Here is a 25,700-nt window from a genome sequence, read left to right as displayed (position 1 = left end):
CCGTATTTACTATACCACCTTCGAGTAAATTTGTGCTTTCTTAGAAACTTTAACAAAATCGCGGAAGTCGAAGAAATAGAGACGTGTTCGGTTGTGGGTCCTTAAATTTATTGCCAGTGTGTTCTCCAGAAACTTTTTTGAAGCACAGTCGGTTCTAGAAACACAACCAAAAGGAGAAAATATCGATTACACAAAAGTAGTCTGAAAAAAGAGTTATAATTTTCTCAATCAATATAGACAGTAGCGCATTGCCTCCATTAGAAGAGCCAGAGGAATGCCTTGTTTTTGGCATGGGAAAAGATAGCTCCTTGCAGCCAGGCTTGGGCAAAAAACAGTAACGAAAAAATTCACATCACATGGTTCGCAGCTTTGGGATGATGTCAACCAAATAAATCCCTGTGTAGATAAAAATACAGGCTGTGATGTGCTGGAAAATTTTGGTGATAAACAAACCAGTGACCACACATGCTAAATAATATACTTATACCCGTTCATAACTGCCATTGAGGGAAGATTCAGTTTACCGACATTTGTTACTAGCTGAGCTTGACGATATGTGTCAAGTGTTTTCAATGCAAGGTTTGGCAAATGATTGGTTTTGCCATTGTTAAAAGCAATCCTGACGCTATTACCCCACTTGAGCAACCAAGAAACTTCACTGAATTTCACATCATTCCAAACACCTGCCCATTAATATGCGTTGATATAAGGTCCAGTCGTAAATGCGTTTTCCTAACACACCAGAGCCTATCAAATTACATGGAGTGTTTGCAAGTCGAGAAAATCCCATTATCTATGCATTGTTCAATATTCTGACAAATGACAACTGCATAAAAATAAACTCGAAGGACAATTTACAATGTTCGATGTAAGCAATTTGGTACTAAATTCAAATACGTTTATTAAAGGAAAAATAAAACAAAATTACATAAATCCCAGCGTACATTATAACATAACAGAACATCTCATATTGGGCAAACTAGAGTCCTTAAAGGGGCCATGCACACAAAATACAAGTCTGTTTTATTCGAAAGATGACGTGTTTTGTAGAGCCCCCAGTGCTTGTCCAGAAGCAAGTTATGCTTTATTCACTGAGAAATTAATCAATTTAGGTTAAAATTTTGATTCTCCCGCCAAATTCTGTTTTCATGGCGACTGCAATTACTAAACCTACAGTGTTGGGGAGCCTGGTTTACCGTTATTCAACCTAGATGGCGCCACCATACCGCGGTGGGCCATTTTCTGCCTTTGCTTTGTTTTTGATGGCATTTGTACCTGGCTTTTTTTGGTTAAGGTAGGAAATAATTGCTTCGTGAAACATGGTGTTCACTCGACAAAGATGGTCACGCAAGACAGCGTCGCTTGCGCCAATCGGCCAGTGTCGTCTGAGACAACCCCAAAGCGCCGCGGTGCAACAAGCATAGTGTGCGCAGTACCAACAGATCGGTACTTCAACGTTCACGTGTTTTTTTATAACTTCTACTGTTTACCCCACCGATCTTACGGATGTAAAAAGATCGTGCTATGAATGTAAGCGCAAATAGCTCGTTCAACAAGCTTATGAACCCTGCCTAATTTGTGGTTGCTTTTGCCGGCCTCAGCCAATCGCAGAGCTGGCACATACGACATCGTAGCTTCTGTTGCGGGAAATGAGCTAGCGGGTCGCATGGCCATTCCCTTTTTTCCTAATTATGGAGCTTATTTAGGCAAATTTTATGATAAAAGTGGTGTCAGTATGATTCTAACGGGGCACTCTTTCGAATGAACTAAACTTGTGTTTTGTCTGCACGGCCCATTTAAAGAGAATTCATATTGAACACAAAAGAACTGGTGAATGGCTGTGAGTTGCACAAACTGCTCGACATATATTTAAGGGCAACAAATGCAACAAAGTGAGCCAAAGCTCAAATTTAAAGCGCAGACCATATACTGAATTTCGCAGAAAGCAGGAAGAGTGAAAATGCTAAAATGCAGCCATGAACAATTTTCATGTCTCTAATAACATGGTATGAAAATCTGCAAGACTGTCTTTCAGCCTTATATAGATTCCGACATGTGCTTAAAGGGACCTCCATGGGGACACTGAAGGCACTTGCCATGGAGTTAATTAAGCTCACACGAAAGTTGGACTGCCCGTAGCCCTGTCAGAGTTTATACGGCAGTGAAAGATGCTTTAATTTTAGAGGAATTGCCTATTGAGAAACGCGTTTCATTCCTCCGCCATTTCATGATGTTTTGCGTGATGTAAATGGAGGCTGGAAGCAAGTGAGACAGCGGTGTGGTCTAGAAGGAAAACAAAAACCTACCAAGCAAATTATCGCGGCTGCAGGAGCCAGTAGTCGCGCTTTCGGCGTATTCGACAAAACAACTTGCCCGCCTCACACGTATGCAGGCTGCCGCTCTGTTAACCACCCGCACGGAACGTGCAACGGTGGTTAACAATGTGAATATGCCGCGCGACCTTTTGCTTTACATGCAAAACGTCCAGCCAACATCGCAGCCTCAGAGAGGACGACGTCAGGGGCGCTTTATGCTTTGCAGTTTTGTTATGGATAATCGTTATAGCCGGTTCGATGCACTTGGCTTGGTAGGTGGCGCCATCTGTTAGCCCTACTTTTAACCATTCCCCGTGCCTAGTGTGAAAACAAGCCCGTGTACTTCTGTGTACGAGCACCTGAATGGCAGTACGTGTGCACTTGTGTGCTATTACCAAGCAGGCATTTGTGTGCAACCTTCATTCAAAAACTCGAAAAAGAAATTCATATTTACGGCTTATGGCCTTATATAGCGCAGCCTTGGTATATGTACAGTTGAGGCTAGGTAACAGGCATGCGACTATGCGGAACCTGCAACAGCCATCGCGACCGCCACGGGTTGGCAGCTTCGGCTTACCTGTATATTTATAACTGTTTATGACTTATGAAATTTATTGTGAAAAGATTGTGTTTTTTCGAGAGCTTGTGTGCGCGGTTGTCGTTCTGTCGTTGCTTGCGTGATTCTTGGCACATCCGCTCAGTCGCCGTTTATGTCATCTCTCCTGGGCGACTGATAGCTTCATTTTTTGTTTATTTACAAGATTATTTTAAAGGTACCGTATTTTAGCACGTATAACCTGCACCAAAAATGCGAAAATTTCAGGGGTGAAGTAGAGGTACGGATTATATGCGAGGTATTTCCTTCGGTCTAGCTTCACCGCTACGCGCGTTGGGCCATTATGCCCCTAAAGCAGTAAAAATGACTAAGCCCCTTTTATCCCACTGACAATGCTTATTTTGCACACACAGTTCAACAATATATCAACCTGAAAAACCTGAAAAATGTGTCTGGCAAGTCCTCTAGTTGTGTAGTCTTCTTTTGCATACACAAATGTGTAATGTTGCTTCAGCAGTAGCTCTGGTCCATCCTTTTATGTATAAAATATGCGGGCAATATGCAGGGATATACATTTTTTATTCATCGGCAGAAAGTGGGGGTGCAGGTCATATGGGAAGCGGGGGGGGGGGGAGGGCGGGTTGTACACGTGAAAATACGGTACTGCCCCAGAGACTGGTTTTTATTTTTTGGGAACGCCAATTTATCTGTTTAGACCAACTTTGGTTTTGTCTTCAGTGTCCCTTTTAACAAGCAAACAAAAGAAACTTTAGAAGAAAAAAAGATCACGATGTACCGTATTTGCACGAATAAAACGCGAGTTTTTTTTCGAAATTACGTGCTCCAAAACACACCTCGCGTTATATTCGGAATCGAGTTCAGCCACGAGGCGCGCGAGTCTGGAGAAAGGGGAGAAAGCCATCCCAGTTGAAGAAAACGAGGAACGGGAACATCGCGCCAAGTGAAAGGAGGAAAACCGAATCTGGAGAACTCGTCGCCCTTGTGACTCACACGCAAAAACACAGCGCGAGAGGAGCGCGAGGGCGAGGCGCGAGCGGGATGACCAAGGATGACCAGGATGAAGGAGACGGCGAGAGCGAATTGGTCACCCGATCACCCCTCGCTGCTGCCGCCAAGTTGAGGTGGTGTATCGTGTTCTGCATATCGTCAGCGTCGCGCCAAACGGAACTCGAATTTCTTTGTTCCACGTCTGTTGAAGTGCTTTTTTCCCCGTCTTCTCGTCTGGACAGTCGTTCACTTTTCGTGTGTTACGTGCACCCACGGACCTCACATGGTGAAGAGGACTCAGTACGACGCGTCCTTTAAGAAGAAGGCAATCCTCCTGTTCGAAGACGTTGGCAACTCGTGTGCGGTGCGACGCCTCGGAGTGAACGAATCGACGATCCGGGGATGGAGGAAAAACCGCAATCGGATCTTTCGTGCCGCGCCTACTCGGAAGGCCTTCCGTGGACCGAAGAGCGGTCGTTACCCTGACCTTGAAAAGGGACTCGCAGAGTTCATTCCGGAACGTCGCAGCCAATTCTTGCCTGTGAATGCGGAAACGATTCAGTTGAAAGCGAGGAAGCTTGCGCGAGAGGCTGGTCTCTCTCGTGACACCTTCAAGGCTAGTCACTCTTGGGTCCAGAAGTTCATGCGCCGCGCTGGTTTTTCACTTCGCCAGAAAACCTCAATATGCCAAAAGCTCCCAGCCGACTACGAACAAAAGCTGATAGCATTCCAACGTCACGTGATCCGCTTACGCACAGTCCGCAAGTACCTGATCGGTCAGATTGGCAATGCGGACGAAACGCCGATCTTCTTGGATATGCCGTCCAACTACACCATGGACGTTCGTGGCACGAAGGAGGTGCGCCTCCGTACAACGGGAAACGAGAAGACTCGAGTGACGGCGATGCTGGCATGCACGGCTGACGGACACAAGCTGCCGCCCTTCCTCATCTTTAAAAGGAAGACAATCCCGAAGAATGAGATTTTCCCTCCCCGCATGCACATCAGGTGCAACGAGAAGGGCTGGATGGACAGTGCGATGATGCGCGAGTGGCTTCGCGTCGTGTGGGACAACCGCCCGGGTGCGGCGTTGGCGAAGACGTCCATGCTTGTGCTGGACGCCTTCAGGGGACACTTGACTGACGAAGTCAAGAACGCCATCAGGGAGGCCAAGAGCGACCTCGTGGTGATTCCCGGGGGCATGACTTCACAACTGCAGCCTCTCGATGTTTGCATCAACAAACCCTTCAAGGATCGCGTGCGAAGAGAGTACGAGGAGTGGCTGGCCGAGAATAACAAGGCGCTCACACCAACGGGACACGTCAAGCGGGCGTCGATCTCACAAGTCGCCCAGTGGATTGCGAACGCATGGGAGGCTATGCCGCGCTAAATTGTGTGGCGCGCCTTCCTCAAGTGTTGCATCTCCAACAACATTGATGGCACGAACGACGACGCGATCTTCCCGGACAGTGACAAGGAGATCAGCAGCGATGACGAGTAGAATAAAAATGAAAAGCGCACGTCGACTTTCGGTCTCTTTTCACTGTTTTGTGTTCTCAAGAGTTCGCGTTATAATAGTAATAATATTTTTTTTCTTATGCCATCAAAATGTACCCTCGCGTTATATTCGTGCAAATACGGTACAATTATTGACTGGATAAACAGTATTGCTATTATACACACTGCTGTGGTTTCAACTTCAGTTCACTCATCACTGTCCCCCACAGCGCTATCACCCTTGCCCGGGTGTAGCGCACGCACGTGGTATCGCAGGCAATGCGCGTCTCGAAACTCCTTCCCGCAGTGCGGGCAGCGGTGCTGGTACTGCCGGTCGTGCACCGACATCTTGTGCCTCTTCATGTCGCCAAGTCGTGTGAACCTGGCGGGGCACGTATCGCAGGCGTGTGGCCTCTCCCCCGTGTGGGTGAGCAGGTGCGTGTCGAGGTTGCCCTTCTGCGTGAATCCCTTCCCACACTGCGAACACACAAACGAGGGACTCTCGCCCATGTGTGCGAGCTGCCTGTGCCGAACCAGACTCGAGGACTGGCTGAAGCACTGGCCGCAGACCTCGCACGAGTGGCGCCTCTCTTTGGCATGCACGGTCCGCAGGTGTTTCTGTAGGTGGGCGCCCTGGGTGAAGCTCTTGGGGCACAGCGGGCACACGAACGGCCGCTCGCCCGTGTGCGTCTTCTCGTGCCTGATCACACGGGCGCTGGCCGGATCCAGGTAGTATGGATAAAATGAGTGCGAACATTTCAATACAAACTGCTCCCGACACTGCCTTTATACAGACAAAGGGACAGACAAGTTATTTGTGTCGAGTGCGTTTTCTCTATCTCGAATGAAAGGACATCACTTAAAAACCCTTAAGGGGGGACATAGCTCTTAAAACAATTTCTTTTAATTTTCAAGTAAATGCTGTGAAACTTGTCAGCCTTGCTTCATCCCCCCCCCTGATTTCAACAATAGCATTATTTTTTGAGCCAGCCAATGAGTTCCCGAGATAAATAGAGATAATTAGTCATTTTTGGAGGAACTATAGACAAAAGGGTGTTGTCCATAAAACTGTAATCTTTATATTTTCCAATACTATGAACCCTGGTGAGTGCAATAAGAGAATCGGTTTTTTTATTCACTGCTTGGAACTAACTTTACAGTTCATTAAACTTTGGTGTTTGAAAGGGGCATCAAAATACAACTTTGTTTAATTTGAAAGAACTAGGATTCAGTATCTCACTCAGCTCCATTACAGCCACAAAAGATGGTTTTTAACGAAAAAAAAAGCAAGAAGTATTTAAAAACTTTCAAATTTTGCACCACAGTGACGTGTTATGAGCAAGAATGACGTCATACGGGCCAACAATAAAACCATGAGGAGAAAATGCAACTTTGTTTAATTTGAAAGAACTAGGATTCAGTATCTCACTCAGCTCCATTACAGCCACAAAAGATGGTTTTTAACGAAAAAAAAAGCAAGAAGTATTTAAAAACTTTCAAATTTTGCGCCACAGTGACGTGTTATGAGCAAGAATGACGTCATACGGGCCAACAATAAAACCATGAGGAGAAAATACAACTTTGTTTAATTTGAAAGAACTAGGATTCAGTATCTCACTCAGCTCCATTACAGCCACAAAAGATGGTTTTTAACGAAAAAAAAAAGCAAGAAGTATTTAAAAACTTTCAAATTTTGCGCCACAGTGACGTGTTATGAGCAAGAATGACGTCATACGGGCCAACAATAAAACCATGAGGAGAAAATACAACTTGTTTAATTTGAAAGAACTAGGATTCAGTATCTCACTCAGCTCCATTACAGCCACAAAAGATGGTTTTTAACGAAAAAAAAGCAAGAAGTATTTAAAAACTTTCAAATTTTGCGCCACAGTGACGTGTTATGAGCAAGAATGACGTCATACGGGCCAACAATAAAACCATGAGGAGAAAATACAACTTTGTTTAATTTGAAAGAACTAGGATTCAGTATCTCACTCAGCTCCATTACAGCCACAAAAGATGGTTTTTAACGAAAAAAAAAGCAAGAAGTATTTAAAAACTTTCAAATTTTGCGCCACAGTGACGTGTTAAGAGCAAGAATGACGTCATACGGGCCAACAATAAAACCATGAGGAGAAAATACAACTTTGTTTAATTTGAAAGAACTAGGATTCAGTATCTCACTCAGCTCCATTACAGCCACAAAAGATGGTTTTTAACGAAAAAAAAAGCAAGAAGTATTTAAAAACTTTCAAATTTTGCGCCACAGTGACGTGTTAAGAGCAAGAATGACGTCATACGGGCCAACAATAAAACCATGAGGAGAAAATACAACTTTGTTTAATTTGAAAGAACTAGGATTCAGTATCTCACTCAGCTCCATTACAGCCACAAAAGATGGTTTTTAACGAAAAAAAAGCAAGAAGTATTTAAAAACTTTCAAATTTTGCGCCACAGTGACGTGTTATGAGCAAGAATGACGTCATACGGGCCAACAATAAAACCATGAGGAGAAAATACAACTTTGTTTAATTTGAAAGAACTAGGATTCAGTATCTCACTCAGCTCCATTACAGCCACAAAAGATGGTTTTTAACGAAAAAAAAAAAGCAAGAAGTATTTAAAAACTTTCAAATTTTGCGCCACAGTGACGTGTTATCAGCAAGAATGACGTCATACGGGCCAACAATAAAACATTTTTCAGTGCGTTAACTGCACGTTAGCATTCAAGTGATGCGGCCAAATGGAACTAGAGGCCCCATTACAGATGTCCAGTCGTGTCGTCGCGACAGGTCAGTTAGGCGGCCGCCGATTGCACAAACAAGGTTCCGTGACGTCATAGAAAAGTTGCGGGAAATTGGCTAGGGGGTCGCGACTGCTTCCCACGTTTTCTTTAATATCTCCGTTACTTGTTCAAAGATTGCGATGATATTGGTATCATTGTTATCGGGACTAAGCACTCTTTCTAATAAACCTAACTTGTATTTTGTCTTCACGGCTCCTTTAATGAGCTGTAAATGTAAATACAAAGCTGTAAATATGAGCTGTAAATTTAAAGATTACAGTTTTATGACCAACACTGTTTTGTCTATTGTTCCTCCAAAAATGACTAATCATCTCTAATTAATGCCATACTGACCCAAAAAACAATGCCACATTTGAAATCAGTGGGGAAAAATCAGCAAGACTGACAAGTTTCACGGCAGTGACTTAACAATTAAAAGAAGCTGTTTTAAGAGCAGCAAAATCCGAAATGGTTTTGCTGATAGCGCCCTAGAACTTTTGCGATCGGAATTCTGAGATTTACCAGCCATATGACTCCCGCCAAAATGAAGGCTGGCAGCCATGACAGTGATCCGTGCGGCAATGCACTTTTAACTGCACGTGAGACTAAAAGAAGTAGGTATGTAAAAGTTTGTGCTCGTCTAAAACAAAAATATTGTGCAACTTTTCCCATTCCTTCATGCGATTTTTGAATCACGCGTTGAAACTGACGAAGTTGTTTGGACATGTAACGTAGTGTCACGTTCATACACTACACGTCGCCACCTTTCAGACTCCAGAAATTGTAGTGGAAAACTACAATTATTTTTGCCTGTTTATTCAGGAGTTTCTTGCGCCAGAGTCCTTCAATGTTTACTGGTCACGAAACTGCTCCGTAACTCAATGGGAGAGCTGCATATGCTGCGTTTGGCCGCTGCGCGGTGGCACCACCATCTCACTGAGGTCACTCCTTGGGCGGCGTTGCGCTGGCTCGAACGGCGGAGACAAGGCGAGTTTGTTTTGTGCGGGAAAAAAATGTAACGTGCATCTCTTGCTGTTGTGATGCGACTTAAGTAGTGCAACGACGATGCCGAACACGTGTTTCGTCCCGGGATGTCGTTCCTTGCCCAACGACACAACAGAAACTGTTTCCTTGTTCTGTTGACCGAGCGACGGGGAGCTGCGAAAGAAAGCGACGGGGAGCTGCGCGAGAAATGGAGGCGCGCCATTCCAAGGCAAGAAACGGGAGATTTCAGCTTCGAATATAACAGGGTTCGTACGAGCTTCCAAGGCGAAAATTCAAGGGTTTTCAAGGACTTTCAAGGACCAGAAAACACATTTTCAAGGCCGCCGTCTTATGTTTTATCTGCGATTATTTACAACTTTTTCAACACAGTGCGAAATTTCGTTATTGCCCAATACCCAAGCACATTACTGCACATTTAGATAGGCGCTAACGGGTTCGTGAATGCTCCCCCAGTTTTATTTTTTATTTGACAGCTGGCATTTAGAGGTCTTTCTTTTTTCTTGGTGTTTTGCTGAGGCTGTTTGATTTCAAAACTTCATAATGTTGCCTGCATCTTCTGCTTTGTCAGCAAGAATATGAGCTGAAATTAAATCAGCAAGCGTTGCTGCAAGGCAGGAATAACTATGTACACGTCCACCATTTGCACGTAAAAGCAAACGCAGATGGAGCGTATGAGGCACAGCAAACATGCAATGAGCGGCCGTCCACAGACTAAATAGAACATGCAAGATAGAGAAGAGAAGCCGGCCTTCACTGGATTGTATCATGACATGGATTCTATTGAGGAATGCTGTTCCCAATGTTGCCTCGTAATAATGACAATCCACCAAACTCGTAATTTCATGCAATACACTGAAACTTTGATTGTTACAATGTTTCTTTACATTTTTAACACCTAAAATCCACAACAAACACTTTAAATTCTTGTGAAAAGACAGGGTCATTGGTTCTCTCCAGAAAAAGCAAGGGTTTTCAAGGACCATTTAAAAATTCCAGGACTTTCCAGGCCTTGAAATTGACACTTCTAAATTCAAGGGTTTTCAAGGTTTTCAAGGACCTGTGCGAACCCTGTATAAGTGTGTGACAGTGTGTGGAAATGCAGTGTGAGAATGAAAAAAGCAATGTACCCTTTTGAGAGCATCCTGGACCTAGAATTGCACAAGGCTAACTTAAAGCCGGATTTTTGTCATATCAGTCAGGTAGTAGCGGTGCTTCATTACCTGTTTGCAAACTTGTATTACCTTGCACTCAGGCTCGCATGTAAAAAAAGCTTTGGGACGTCCTAGTGCTTTTATTTTCATATTTATGCGAATAATCTCTTAGGGTTCGTTTTGTTTGTTTTGCAACCGCGCGTGGCCGCTTCTGGTTTTCTTAAGTGGCGTTTCAACCGGAGCGCCCGTTTGCTCTTTTTGTCGTACGTCCCGTGTGGCAATATTGTTTCATATGGAAAGGTTGTCACTCTGCCGCTAACTTGATGTTTTGTTTATTCAACAATGCTCTCGAACCTATTTGCATGGATCTGAAATTATTAATGTTCTGCGAGTAATGCATGCATAGCAAACGCCGCACAACTCACTTTATCGACGTACATCTGTGCACGTCACACTGCAGACTGCTTCTTCGACGTATGTGTTTCATTCTAGTCTTTTGTAGAGAAGGAACTCGCTTTAATAAACTTCATTCAGAAAAGCTTTGCGTCGTTCTTGGCTACGTGGAAATATTCTGTTTCCTCCCTGTGCTGCCCATCGCAGCACCAAAAAATAAATTTTTGTACGCTGGACCACGCTGTTTTGTCTCCCTTCTTAATATTGAAATTTTTTGTTGCGTAAGGTAACATCAGTTCTCTTGTTCTTTTTTTGCTTCCTTTTTTTGCAAGGATTGCAAAGGGTGGAAGATATCTCTTCGTGTTTTGATCCTTCACATTTCTGCAGCATTATTAGATGTTCTCAAGTATGTACCCACTCATCGAAACGACAATACTATTGGGCTCTCTTTTTTAGCGTTCTGTGCATTCCAGAGCAATCAATGGATTCATTAGCGTATTCTGAACGAACCGTACTTCGTTTTTTTTATTGTATTATCGATAGGCCCACAGCAGTCAGTGATTACCAAGCTACCGTATGTGTGGTAGTTACAACTTTTGCTTTAAGAAAAGAAGCAATAGAGATTTAAAAAACCGCAAACACGAAGGCGCAGCGCTTGTGCCAGAGGACGCAGAAGCCGTTGCCGTTCGCGGCCGAAGTCTACGGTAATTTCCTTCAAAAAATAAAACCCCATTAAAGGCAGGTGATATACACAATGACTGGACTATTCATTGCTAACTACTACAAAAAAAAGCACACTTAATGAGCGCGCAGACACCAAAAGCAGCGAGCGTTTGCACGCCAAGAGCTGGCCAATTATGCCGCACGCGCGGCGGCTGGATGCCCTTCGTACGGCGGTGGCGCCTGTAGTGGCGCCCGCAGTCTCTATATGAAACGAGTGCCGAAGTTTCGTGACCAGTAAAGCATTGAAGGACTCTGCTTGCACTTACCCCAGTATATGAAACATGGGCTTTCGTATGAGCTAGACGACATGCACTTCACAAAAATTGGTGGCTGCCACCACTTGGCCATTAAAAGTAAAGAGACAAGATTTTAATGATGCACAGGTTCATGCAGTTGAATGTCAGAGTAAAATGGAAACTGCGACATGCGACAATCATTGTGTATCAGTTGCTAGGGTCAACCGCTTTGTGGCCACTTCATAAAAAAGAGAGCGGACGAATTCAAACACATCTAAAATAGGAGAGTAGGGGACCACTCTAGCTACGTCAAGAAGAGATTACACATAATTATAAAGAAAGCCTGAAAAGAAAACTGCTTTAAGGTCAACCTTTCATTCTGTGCATTAACATAATAAGCTGTGAATAGCTAAAAAAACTTTAAAACAGAATTTGTTACCAACTGTCCATGAGTAATTTAATTGAATGCATTTTACCCCACACAATACAACAGACACTTAAGGAATTTGAATTAAACAAATAAATGACTAAAGTTTCAACAACATGTTGAGTCTTGAACCGTAACTAGTTACTAGCAACACGTTACATCAGTAACTTGTAACTGTAGCTACCTACTTTTAATTTAGAGAAGCTTGTAAATGTAACACTGCTACCTTCTTACAGAGTAACTGTAACAGGAAATGCCGTTTCAGTTACTTCCTTTTTTTGTAAAAACATTATCCGACAGCAACACTCGTTAAAGGCCAGAACCCGAAGGAGTCCTTGCCAATTTTAGCGCGCAAACTGATGGTGTTCGCGGTGTGCTGCAGCGTCATCCCAACTCAGACATTGAGGCGGAAGTTGACAGCCAATTGAAAATAAGTAAAACTTTCCTCGGTGACATCATAACTCATTGCAGTTGGCTTGCGCCAAGGTACCAGTAAAAAGTGGTTTCACGGCTGTCAGTGACGGCAGCCCAGACAGCAGTAACCAAGCCAATTGAAACCATGCACATGCCACCAGATCCCCTAGATGCCCTCTAGAGGCTGTACATGCCACTACACGCAATCACTGCTTGGGATATATTAGACATTAAAACTCACTTGAGATCACTCGAATAGGGGCAGTACGAACACTGGAACCTGCCAAGTGGCCGCTCACTCTGCTCATCCTGTTCCCCGGGTTCTCCCGAATTCTCTGAAATTGTGAAAAAGAGAAGCCAGTCCTCAGACTCTTTTCACTGCGACAGGCATTCCGAACAACGTAGTCGTTAACAGGGCAAGTGCACATTTTCGCAGACGCTGCATAATGCACAGCACCATTTCTAGAATTGGCGTCACAGCTGAGAGAGGCATCGAATCCGGAAAAAAAAGAAGACCCTATATGATACAGTTACTCCTTCTGGAAACACCGATACATCCAGCGATTTCCATTTTGCGTATCTGACACCATTTTATTTTGATTTCATGTCAATCTTCCGTTTTCAAATTTCTACGGCTTTTATCCCCCCACCCACAATACTCTGAATTTTTGGAATGCTACTCATGATGTTAACCTCATGCAGAGTCGACAGCCCTAACTGGCAGCCATGCAAGAACTGGCAACTGAGCAAATCGCACCCAACTGATTCTTATTTGCAATGTGTACGAAGGTAATAAGTAATCTTGATTCATTTGTAGAATCAAATTCTGCACTATATTAATGTCCCTGGCAACTGTGAGGAGTGCCATGTGCAACTAAGCACTACTTATTCCTCACTGCCTCATGCATTCGTGCACAAGTCGTGGCACTACGATTCATTTCAGAAAATATTCTGACAGGCATTTCCATGTTAGACTTTAAATCCAAGTAAGAACATTGCCACCCAAATAGTTTCTCACAATATACGAAACAAGCCTCCAAACATGCAGGATGCATACAAACCATGTACCATTATTTAATGATCTGACTGTGACAGTATTACTGTAACACAAACATTGCTTTTACCTTCCACAAAACATTTAACAATCTTTCCTAACATCAATGCATGACTATGAATATGAATGTTCATCGAGCCATGAAGGTCGTGCGTCAATTTCAATAAAGCACACAATCCGCCACATTTCGGTTCCTATTAGCATTGTGCTGGTTGCTTGAGGGTTCTACCCCGAGTGGCTTTTGTATAGTAGCATCATCCAAACTCAGATCAAAAATTTAACAGCCATTTTACTATGCCTTCAACCGACTACACAGCACCTATTCCAGTGTAAAGTTACGACACTGCCCGGCTTTAGGCTGGCCAAAGGTTGTTCTCCCTAACTTCACTGAATGCGGTGAGCCACAAGCCTATTCACAAAGCTATGAGTCAACTTAAAAAAACTGCCTTTACCACAAGAGAAACGTGATTTAGCTCTAATCATATTCTGTCAAAACTGGGCAGCCAATAATACATCCACTATGCAAAAGAAATAAACAATTAGAAGATTATCACAGCCTTTCGTTTCTTTTGCCCTGAAGCAGAGTCTTTATCAAAGCACAGAGAGCTTTGACTGGTGTTTAGGAGAGCTGAAGACTAAAATGTGACCACCTTAAAATAGGGCAGCCAATGTGTATAAAGAAACTGTAAATTCTTAGTCCACAAACTTGAGCAATTAAATGAATTTAAGAACCAAGTATAATAAAAGTGTACGTATTGGTAAATGTTGAAAACCAGCTATGTATTCAGAAAATGCACTTCAAGGCAGTAACTCATCTTTCGCTTACTAATCGAAACATTTATTCTTATATCTCAAAACATTTCTTATAGATTTTTTGTTTAAAGTTCAGTATGATTTTTTACACAATGCAACCAAGAACTCTCAGAAGCAGCCCTAATACATTCTAGGAAAACACAAACACCCTTCCAATAGCCTCGTTTCATTCTGATGATGAAGCATGCATCCACGAAGACTTGGCCAATATTTAAACAGTGCCTTAAAGCATATGCACACAACGGCTTTGCTGAAGCCTAAATTCTACTATAGGAGAGGCCTTGTACTAACTGGGATTTCAGCAAACGAAATACCTAACAAGGTGCTCTAGGAAAGCTTTCCAGGAAAGTAAATAACATGCACAAAATATATATAGGATTTGACGCTCCTGTCATTGCGCTGCTTCATTAATACCCAAGTCTGTTCAAGAGACAGTTGCCCAACCTATTGCAGCACCCTTCCGAACTGAAGGCCTCACTGCAGACATATTGAGAGTACTAAGCATTAAACACAAAGAAAACACGAAACATACTGAAAAGACGTATAACACGCAGCCTCTCTGATAAAGCACAAGTGCTCGAACCAAAGGTAATCTTAATCGTTCAAGTTATGCGAGCTTTGTGAAGTCAAGGTTATCTACCGGGCAAATGCATGATTATATGTCATTTAGAGCTCCCTTCAAAACAGGACATTTGGGTTCAAACCTGGCAGACAGAATACAAACGTATTCCAAAACACTGCAGGGTTATCTCAGGAGGCCAATTTATCACCACTCCTGCTCAACATTGTTACAACCACGCTCACATACAAGGTACAGGACACTGAAGGTGTTCACTTCACCATGTAAGAAGTAACGTTCGTTTCGGATGCAGAAAACAAGCACTCCATTACATTCAGCGCTGTGCACTCACATCAAACGGCTCTCTATTTTAAAATGGCGTATCATTTATGCGCTAGAGGACACATACCCATTGGCAGATCCATGTAGTCTGAAGATAATGTGCAGCTCAACATTTGGAGTACCACATTTCAGATCTGAGAGCGGCTGGGTTCGGGTTCTCGGAACAGCAATTTCTCAAAAGTGAAGCGCCACAGAATACCTAAAACGACTGATTCAAAAGTGGTGCAAGCACTTTGTCACAATCAAAATGGGAATCGAACAAACCCATTGGCACCAGATTACGGGCCACCAAAACAATTTTTGCAGCGAAGTTGTGTAGGTCCACGCACCCAGCTTTCATTCTGGCTAAGGTGCTTTGTACTGCATCTCCACTTCTCCTCACCACCACCGACACCTTTGTTACACTCAGCCAATTGACTAGGAAGTACGCTCAGTCACAGCTTACGCACAAAATGGCTTCTTTCGTTCCCTCCTTGGACTGCTCCCAGCTTTGCTAGGCATCCTTTTCCACAGAGTGGAAGGGCACTGAAATTTTTGGAGCCTAAACATTGACAAACTACTCTTGCACCAATCTTGAAAAGTAATTTTGTATCTATGTCCACATGACAAGAAACATGCAGTACCCTAAGAGCACCTAAAAAAAGGGTTGCCAAGTTCTTTAGAAATAGCAGATACCTTAAGTACGAAAGAAAACCGGCTGTCAGCCATCAGTTACACAAGTTGCTTTACAGAAGTTTATTGGCAGGAAGAATGCTTAAAGAACTCAACCGCTGCGCGAAATGTTTGAAAAGTAAACCAAACCAAGAATTCATAGCCCGAAACATCAGTCACAGAAAGCACAAAGTGTGAAAATGTTAAAATACTGAGCAGCAAAAAACTTTGCACACCCTTCACAACGTTTGAATAAAATGCACGCTACCAAGACTGCAAGGCTGTTTTAAGCAGTACATACACTCCAACATGGGAATGTACATAAACAAGCAAAATAATGTTTTTTAACAAATAAAACAGGGACGTACAAACAGTACAGCTGCCTTTAGCAGTACAACATACACTCCAACATGGGCATACACAAACAAACAAGCAAAAGAAAGTTGTCAACAAATACGAGAAGTGGAAATATTACCCGGGTAAAACAACACTGTTGACGGCATTATTTCCCACTGCTCTAGTTTCGGCTTCAATTAATTCATTATTACCCCCATAGCACCCTCGCCCTTGCCCTGGTGTTGCGCACGCACGTGGTCTCCCAGTACGTTCACACTATCAAGCCTCTTCCTGCAGTGTGGGCAGCGATGTGGGTACTGCCTGTCAAGCACCATCATCTTCTGTTCCTTATATCGCCACGTGTATCACAGGTATGCGTTGAGATGGTCTTTGTGAATGAATACAGTCGAGCCCACTTATAACGAACACATTGGGAAACGGAAACCAGTTCATTGTACAGTAAAGCCCGCTTATATCAAACAGCGCGAGGATTGTAAAATAGTTCCATATAGCAAGAATTCGATATACAAAGTGAAGCAAAAAAAAACTTATATGAGAGCAATCTTGCCGACGGAGTCACGAGCTAACGCTGAGCTCTTACCACCCTGCAGTTCACTATTGATACGACACTTTCTTGGACAGAGAACATTAATTTATTAGGCGGAAGAACTGCGTGAGTGTAGCCTGCTTCTTGGAGAACAATGCGTTGCTGGTGACTGCTTGCTCCACGTTATCTAAACAGTCGACAAGCACAAGACTGCTGCCCTAAATGGCACAGCAGTATCGCCATAGCAGGGCCACGGCAGCGATGGCTTCGCTCGTGCTCGAAAGCGGTACGGAGTCCTTGGCATCTTCGACAGAGCGGAGACAAGCATGGATACAAGCGAATAACAGTGAACCCAGCGAACCGAGCAAGTACGGGCAGCTAGTGGCGCGGACTTGAAGTTCGGTGACAAAGCAGCCCGCAGCGCCCAATGTGGTGCTTTCGGCTACAACGGCATGCATGTGTGGAGCTGGTCCACTATGACATGACCGGTTTGAACGCGCCTGAGCTCGCGCGGGAGTCGCAAGCGACACCCGTGCCACCGCTGCGTGCCCATGTATTGCGGGAACGCCTGCCGCATACCTAAGGAGAGTGAAAAATCCAGCGCGGGAGAGTTCGATATGTCCATTGTGAGCAAAATCCTGTTTGATATAAAAAGTTTTAAATGCATGTAATTTTTACCAGAATTGTACAAGGGTTCGATATAGGCAATATTTCGATATATCCGTGTTCGATATAAGCGGGATTTACTGTATTTGTTTTTCGCTATATATGAACATAAAATCAATGTATACAGATGGTAATGGGAAATGAAGATTTGTTCGTTATAGCCAGGATTTCGTTAAAACCGGGTTCGCTATAAGTGGCTGTACTGTGCCCTTCCACATTGCGGACACGCGAACGAGTGGCCGTCTCGCATATGCGCAAGCCACTTGTGCCAAGCCAGGTGCGAGGTCTCATTGAAGCACTGGCCGCAGACTTTTTGCACTTGTGGGGCTTCTTCTTGGCATGCACTGCCCGCTGGTGGGTCTGTAGATTGCCTTCCAATGCGAAACTTTTCCGGGAGAACAGACAGATGAGGGGCCCCTCACCGCTGTGCATTATCTCGTGCATGGTGACATCATTTCTCACTGTGTGTAGGCTGCCTGAAAAAAAGGCATGAAAACACTTTAGAACCACTTTTTGGCAGCACTGCCTCTACATGAATATTAAATCAGCAGCCATGAAATGCCTATTAAAATTAATGACTTCTAATGGCTCATGATGACCGTGGCATTTAACGCGCCGAAACTACAGAGGTTATGAGGTGCGCTGTAGCGGAGGACTCCGGATTAATTTTGGCCTTGTGGGGATCTTTAACGTGCACCGAAATCTCAAACACACGGGCGTTTCTGCTTTTCGCCTCCGTCGGAAAAGCGGCCGCCGCAGCCGGGAATCGAACCTGCGTCCTTGAGCTCAGCAGCACAATGCTTTAGCCACTGAAGCGTAAATGCCATCCAGCTGTAATAAACCAGCACTCCCAAGAATTTAAAAGCCTGTTGCACCAAGCAAGAAACAACTTTTTTTCGCACACCCTAACAGATTTTATGACAACGCAACGAAGAAAAATTTGGCATTCCCTAGTTAAGCCAGATAGTACAATTCGTAAGATGGAAATCAGCGGCACCGTTACTGAAAACATGCACGAAATAGTTAACCCATTTAATTCCCTCTTCCAATCTGTATTTACCCAAGTGTACCCAGTCCAAGGACTGCAAGTTGAAGGTGACTCAGCTATGCTAGAAATTGAAATAACCAAACGAGGTATCTCGAACCTGCTTATACAACTTGATGTTAAGAAATCGTCGGGTGCAGACAAAATCCCAAATGTGTTTCTTAAAGGAGCCATGAAGAGAAAACACAAGTTTGGTTCATTCAAAAGATTGTCTCGTTAGAATCATACTGACACCACTTTTAACGTAAACTTCGCTCAAATAAGCTACATAATTAGGAAAAACGGGAATGGTCATGCGACCCACCAGCTCATTTCCCGCAACAGAACCTATGATGTCACATGAGCTAAGCTCTGCGATTGGCGGAGGCTGGCAGAAGCAGACGCAAATTAGGTAGAGCTTACAAACTAGACGAACGAGCGATTTGCGCTTAAATTTAGGGCACATTCTTTACAAAGCAATAAGAATGATGGAACAAACAGTGGAAATTACGAAAGCACATGTAAACATAGAAGTACTGATGCGTTCTGCTGTTCGTACTGCGCACAGCATGCTTGGTTTAGCTGCGCAGCACTATGGGGCTTGGGGTTGTCTCAGACGACACTGGCCGATTGACGCAACCAACGGTGTCTTACGTGACCCCATTTGTCGAGCGAGCTCTGTTTCAGGGAACGAATATTTTCTCCCAGAACAAAAACAAGCCAGGTTTAAATGCGGGCAAAAACAAACCAAACGCTTGCCACGGTATGGTGGCGCCATCTAGGTTACGGAACGTAAAGAAACGCGGGAACAAACCAACACCGCTGTACAGGGTGGAGACAACCTTTGAACGGTCCCGTGCCGCCGCAATTGGGCCAACGGGCTCAACGCGTTATTCTTTTCGTTTCCCACGAGACCAAGCAACGCGAAACAGACAATATGATTCAAACTTCTTCAGTAAACCGCGTTGCGGCGATAATTTTAGCGCGGTTTTGACACAATGACTTGCTACGGCGGCGAGCGAGCAACCGAAAATGGCAGCGCCAGCGTATACGTGTTTCTACCCTGTACGGCGGATGCGTGAATGAAGGTACTCTAGGCTGCAGAGCGGTCGGTTCCTGTGATGTCATTTGGGACCACGAAAACGCACGATTGAGCGGGAAAATCAAAATTTTAACCTAAATTGTTTAATTTCTCAGTGAATAAAGCACCGTTTGTATCCGGACAAGCGCTGGGGGCACTATAAAACACGAAATCTTTCGAATAAAACCAACTTGCATTTTCTCTTCATGGCTCCTTTAAGCATTGTGCAGGACAACTTACTCCTTTCCTGCTTGAAATATTTATACCTTCACTGAAAAATAGTGCACTTCCGACAGACTCGCTACGTGCAAGAATAATTCGTGGTAACAAATTTCTGGTACGCACGTATCAACCCATATCGTTAACTACTTGCTGTTGTAAATTAATGAAACATATCCTCAACAAAGCCACCAAAGATTACCTGGAGTCTAACAATATGTTGTATCCAAAACAACATGGATTCCGTAAAGGGCTGTCCATGGTTACAGAACTTGCGGAAATAACACCGACTTCGCTGGCATAATTGATTTCAACTTCAACCTGACGTAACAATCATAGATATTGTAAAAGCATTCAATCGTTTGCCTCATTCTAAATTAATAGCCAAGCTCGAATCCATTGGCATTAACAGCAAAGTAACAGCATGGATCTCGGCTTACCTAGAAAATCGTACCCAGTATGTAACTTTAAACAATGTACATTCCGACTGCCTTAATGTTTTGTCCGGAGTACCCCAAGGGTCTGTATTGGGGTCAGCATTATTTCTTATTACGTTAATGACATCTCTTCTTGGGCGCGACCAGGTGTAACATTGCGACTTTTCGCAGGTGACTGCATCATTTACACTACAATACGCAGTATTGGTGACCAATTAAAGCTCAATTCTTCTTTACAAAACATTGCCCAATGGTGCAAGATGTGGGGAATAGAAATAAATGTGTCTAAAACACTGTTTATAAATCTAACAAAAAAGAAACTACCTTTCTCATTTGTGTACAATCTTGAAGGCTTGAATATTACTCAAGTTGACAATGTAAAATGCTTGGGCATCACTTTCTCACAAGTATTAAAATGGGATGAGGCATTTCAATAACTGGGGCTTCTGTGCAAAAAGTTTAACAAAGCACCTCCAACCGTTAAACTAAAAAACTTAGCAGGACTCTGGTGCGAGTTAGTTGGTTCATGTTCATGAAAAGATGTGACAGCGCTAACGAAACAGGAATGAGGAATAGAAACACGTAGGACAGCACATTTAGGTCAGCGCCCATATGTGTCCTATGTGTTTCTATTTCTCCGTCCTGTTTTGTTATCGCTGTCACACCTTTTCACACCTACAAAACCCTCGTCAGGCCCATTCCGGAATATTGAAGTATTTTGTGGGACCCTCAACAAAAGTAGCTGCGCGACAATCTTGAAAAACTGCAAAATAGGGCTCTGAGATTTAGCTATTTAAAATATTCTTGGCAAGTCAGCGCAACGGACATGCGCAATCAAGCGCACCTAGCAACTTTATCCCGCCCGCGTAATGTTGCTTCCATGAAGATTTTTATTTCCTCTTTTATGGTCACAATAAAATCCATAACGACGACTATGTCGGGTTGCCATTCTAGTAGGAAAAACAACGATAAATGCACAGGGCCCTTCAGTGCGCATAGCAATGCGTTTAAATATTCCTATTTCCCTTGCGCTATGAACGCTTGGAACGAGCTACCAAACGAAACTGTAAATAATACAACTATAGATCAATTTTCTTCATTCGTACAGCAGCTAACGGAGCCTCTATAGTAATTTTTTGGGTTGTAATAGGGCAAAGAGTGTCTTCCAATGATACATTGTACTTTTTTTTTGTACATCTCTTTTGTCATGTGTAACAAGCGGTTGCTAGTATTTTCTTTTTTTCTGGTGTACTCCAAGTGCCCCAATGTAGCTAATGTACTGCTGATGTACTTGCTACTGAAAAAGTGTTCCACTGTTCCGCATATCTTGCCTAAAAATACTGTACTTCTTTGACCTTTTATCTTATTAGATACCTGTCATCTCTTATGCCCGCTACCTGTATGGGCCTCCAGAAGACCTACAATATTGATAAATGAACAAATAAAACATAACCACGTTTCTTGTTCCTGAATGAGGCATGTGTTGGTTCGTAAGTGGTGGGTTGCATAAATGAACCAGCATGCGTTAACGCTTTCCCTTAGCCCAGTTTTTAATGCAAGGTCTTTCTTGGAGCAGCTGCACATACGAGTACACTGCACTAAAGTCTAACAAAGGTGGTTAGAAACCTGAATTGCAACATGGTAGTTTGCGGTGTTTATGTTTGCTCGACTGATGCAGCAACTTTCCATGTGGCGTCGCATAACCCACGCACGTTAAAAAAGTTCTTGCTCCTGATAAATTTCATGCCCTTTTTCTCGTCTGCGCCAATTAAAAAATCTACAGCTGGGAATACGACAGAATTAAGCTCATTGGACTACATTGTTCACCTTTCCAAACACCTGTCTAGTGGGCTGCTGCGATCCACTTTGCCTGCTATGGGGCAATAGTGCGGCCTGTGGTAGCCCTGCAACAGCAGAGCAGCACGCCCTCTTTAGGCATCATACTCTCCCTACAAAACACCAACTCTTTTGAATAAAAGAAACTTGTAATTAGGCTGCACCGACCCTTTAGTGACTAGCGGTAGTGAGCAAGTGGCATTCGCGAATCTAAGCCGACCCCCGAATTTTATAAAAAAGCACCTGCTGCCTACATTTGAGTGAATATGGTAACTCACCTCCAATCACTGGAGTAACTGCACTGTGAGCTCAGCAACATGCCCAGTGGGTCCTCGCTGTGCTGGTCAAGCTTCTCTTGGGATAGGAAGGTTACACGAAGTGCATGGATGGAATGTCTCAGGCTGTTTCCCAGGGTCGGCCGCCTTCTCTGAAAATGTGAAAAATGAAAACCAGTGCTGACATTTTCTGTAACAGACATTCAAAACATCCTCGCTGTAATGGAAAGTGTACATTTCGTTGCAAATTGAGTGATGCATAGCACTGTAGCTAGAATAGGCATAGCAACTCAAAGATAAAGGTTTATGCTAACATTTCTCAAATACAGAATATTTTATTGTTCCATTCAATAAATCCCCACAACATGAGGTTCTTGTCAAAGTGTGTGTTCTTCATGTTACGTAGATACAGATTCAAAAAGAATAGAATAATCAATATCATTGCAGAAACAAGGAAGCTATCCTGCTTTCAAACATAACACAAGCAAATGCAGCGCTGGCTGCAACATACCCGGGACCACCGGATATCACAACTAATTTTTAATTTAGGGGGTTCAACACGCTGAAGCTAGAACTGGGCGGTGACGCACTCTACAGTGAAGCACTATGAATTAATTTAAACCACAAGAGATTTTTTTTACACGAGCCGAAATCTCAACACATTGCTGCTTCCGTCTTTCGCTTCCATCAGAACAACAGCTGCCACGGCCATGATTGCACCCACACCTCCATGCTCAGCAGCCAAACAACTTCTATGCAGGGGAAACACGGCAGGTGACTCCAATACGAAAACATAATGCGGTGTCTTAACAAATGAGCCTCAATGTAGATTCAGTTCTTATTTCAGGGGCAGGGGCTGGGGCTGTTGGCGTCTCCTGTCGTCAATGTTGTCGTAATCGTCGTCTCATGCAGTCACGCTACTAAAACACCGGTACACTCATTTGCGCCTCGCGCTAGAGAGCATCGTGCTTCAAAGACAAGAGACTTTTGCAGCCAAGCTGTATACCTCTACCCCCCAACGGTTTCATGTCTGTTGGCAAAAACGCCAAGGAGCCAAGAGTACACTTGTACACTGCATGCTTCGTCCCTCCCCAGGTTTCACGTCAGTGGAGTCGGCCCGGGATTTTTTTCTTTGAAGCAAACCTAAACACAAGATTAAAAAAAGAAAATCAGTGTTTAGACATAGACAACAGACATACCGGCCTCACATCGAGCGCTTGTGCGTTACCAGATTAGTCTTTCCATACGGCGTGTCAGAATGCACCGCTGGTGAGCGTTTGAGCTCGGAATCACTACCAGTGGATGTGTCTTGTACGTTCTTTGCATACTCGTGAGTCGAGGTAGAGTAACCATGGTTACAACGCCAGCAAGGAGAGCAGAAAGGAGCTTCCCAGGCCAATTCACTATGGGTCACTATGAGATCTTTGGCCCTAGTAGTAAACCACTCTGTGATGAAGATTAGGCAGATGCTTGCAACAATGATTTGTCGTTTTTACGCACAAAGCATCAACTAAATCCAAAACCCTAATTCTACTATAGGAGGGCCACCGTTAACTGTCTACTGAATAAACGGAACACCTAACATAACGTCACTGTGAAACTTTCATAGGCATGACAAATGCCTAACTTGTACAACGAAATAGTAAAAAAACGTGACAATCCCGTCATCACCACTGCTTGCGTCACCAAGCAAGCTTTTTTTGCTGTTATTACCAATCCACAGAAAATACAAAAAAAGAACTTTACAAAGAGAGTGTTGTCAAACATATTGCAGAGCTTTTCAGAAGAGAATGCCTAACCTGACAAGCACACTTTTAAGCGTGAGGTGCACTTGAAAAAGAAAAGTAAAACGCACTCTTGATGGAATCTGTACACGAGCATCATGAAAGCAACTGAAAACAGAGTGGAGAACTGGAGAGGGGCACAACCCACCAAGATGGGCTTAGACAAGCTTTTGACAGCTCCCCTGGCTGTGCGGAAAAGTTCAACAGTCACATTACAAAAGGACATTACAGGGCCTAATTTTAAAAGGGACTGCCTCACCGGACAGGTATACTTTTCAGCATTAGGCGCACTAAAATGCATTGCATAAAGTGTAACAAAAACACGTAAGAACCACAGCTCCCGATAAAGGCCAGTATAGGGGATCGCACTCAAGACCACCACCATCATCAGACATCACCAGAACTCACGCCCTCTGTGAGTTTCCCTACCACAGGCTTCAGACTGTTAACAACACAAACGATGCAGTCCAGTTTCTTCATCGAGTCTTCTTGATCCGCGTGGTCCCCTTTCGTACCAGCGACGTCTTGCCCCTTCACTGGCTCGTATTCCCTGGCCACGAAACCTTTGACGTCAAAGCCCCGGACCTGCTTTGGATTCAGTAGCCAGTGGTACAGTGTACCAGTGGTGGTAGGGTGGCAATTGGATTTGCAGATGTGGCCATTTCCTACAACGAGCTGGCCTGCTGCTCCAGTCGACCTGGACGCGTGTTCGCACTTTCCACCAGCTTCGTAAGCTCAGTCGCTGGCATGTTCCTCCCAAAACCAATACCCTTTTCCTGCGCAAATAGCATCTCCTTTTTGGGGATGCTCATGTGCGGCAACACATTCCGCTTCACCGGTAGTGACAAGGTGCATTGTTTGTGACTGTTATGCTTTAAGGTGGCAGAAGAGGCTGCAATTTCTCAGTGAACCGATTCTGCGTACTGTTTTCCGAACTTCTTCTTTCCGCAAATACTCTCCCTGCGCCTTCAGCAAACCTTTACTGTCACAGTGGGTCCCATAACCTCTCGGCCACTGGGATTTCGGACAGACGCTCCTGGTGCACGGTAGTATCTACGGTCTCGTCAACACACAAACCAAGACACAAACCAAACTGGACGCGCGGCCGGCACTGACACGCGCTTTCGCCAGGGTCTACCTCGGGGTCGAAACTCCGCAACTTCGCGCGGCGGCGAGACTGCACAAAAGGCGTCGCGGCAACGAGCAGTGAGTTCCGAGGTCGCTTTTTGTATTGGAATCCATGCTTCTCAAACATCGCCTGGGTAGTTGAAGTGGATGTGGACGGCCAGTCCGCTGACCCGGAATCTCGTTTCTCCGAAGAGGCGTGCACGACCACTCACAACACTAGAGTGAACACGGCCAGGTCAAAGTAGCCCATTTTCTTTCTGCGGTCCACTCTCCGCGCGTCTCTCCTTTATCCGACGTTCGCCCAGTTTTAGCATATCGTTACCGTGTTTGCGTTACCGTTTACCCGTTTACCGTGCTACCGGAATCCGGAGTTTCCGTTTACCGCTCTGTTTGCGGTTTGCGTGTTTCGGCAACTGTCCCTATCCGTACGCCTCGTGC

The 25,700-nt window shown here is 44.2% G+C and overlaps 1 protein-coding gene and 1 long non-coding RNA gene across 4 annotated transcripts; both read right to left on the bottom strand.

Annotated features, from left to right (window-relative positions):
- Positions 1-15,361, bottom strand: LOC144175529 (zinc finger protein 711-like). The gene is made up of 3 exons (XM_077704605.1): positions 15,346-15,361; positions 12,752-12,881; positions 1-6,091 (listed from the first exon to the last, which is right to left on the bottom strand). The coding sequence occupies exons 1-3, from the start codon at positions 15,359-15,361 to the stop codon at positions 5,584-5,586; spliced, it is 654 nt and encodes a 217-aa protein (XP_077560731.1). The 3' UTR covers positions 1-5,583.
- LOC144175710 (uncharacterized) lies at positions 12,879-25,666 on the bottom strand. Of its 3 annotated transcripts, none has more exons than XR_013323672.1 (3): positions 24,543-25,666; positions 22,354-22,502; positions 12,879-17,954 (listed from the first exon to the last, which is right to left on the bottom strand). It is a non-coding gene; the product is annotated as an uncharacterized LOC144175710 (long non-coding RNA). The 3 variants fall into 3 exon arrangements; XR_013323673.1 differs by having other exon boundaries at positions 24,564-25,666; XR_013323671.1 differs by having other exon boundaries at positions 25,273-25,657.
- Positions 25,667-25,700: the final 34 nt, after the last annotated feature.

Source organism: Haemaphysalis longicornis, unplaced genomic scaffold, assembly GCF_048455015.1.
Source record: "Haemaphysalis longicornis isolate Haplotype H1 unplaced genomic scaffold, Haemaphysalis longicornis Haplotype H1 scaffold_3, whole genome shotgun sequence".
In the NCBI taxonomy this organism is placed as follows: Eukaryota; Metazoa; Arthropoda; class Arachnida; order Ixodida; family Ixodidae; genus Haemaphysalis; species Haemaphysalis longicornis.
The sequence above is the reverse complement of the archived record's forward strand: the minus strand, read 5'-3'. Positions and strand labels throughout refer to the sequence as shown.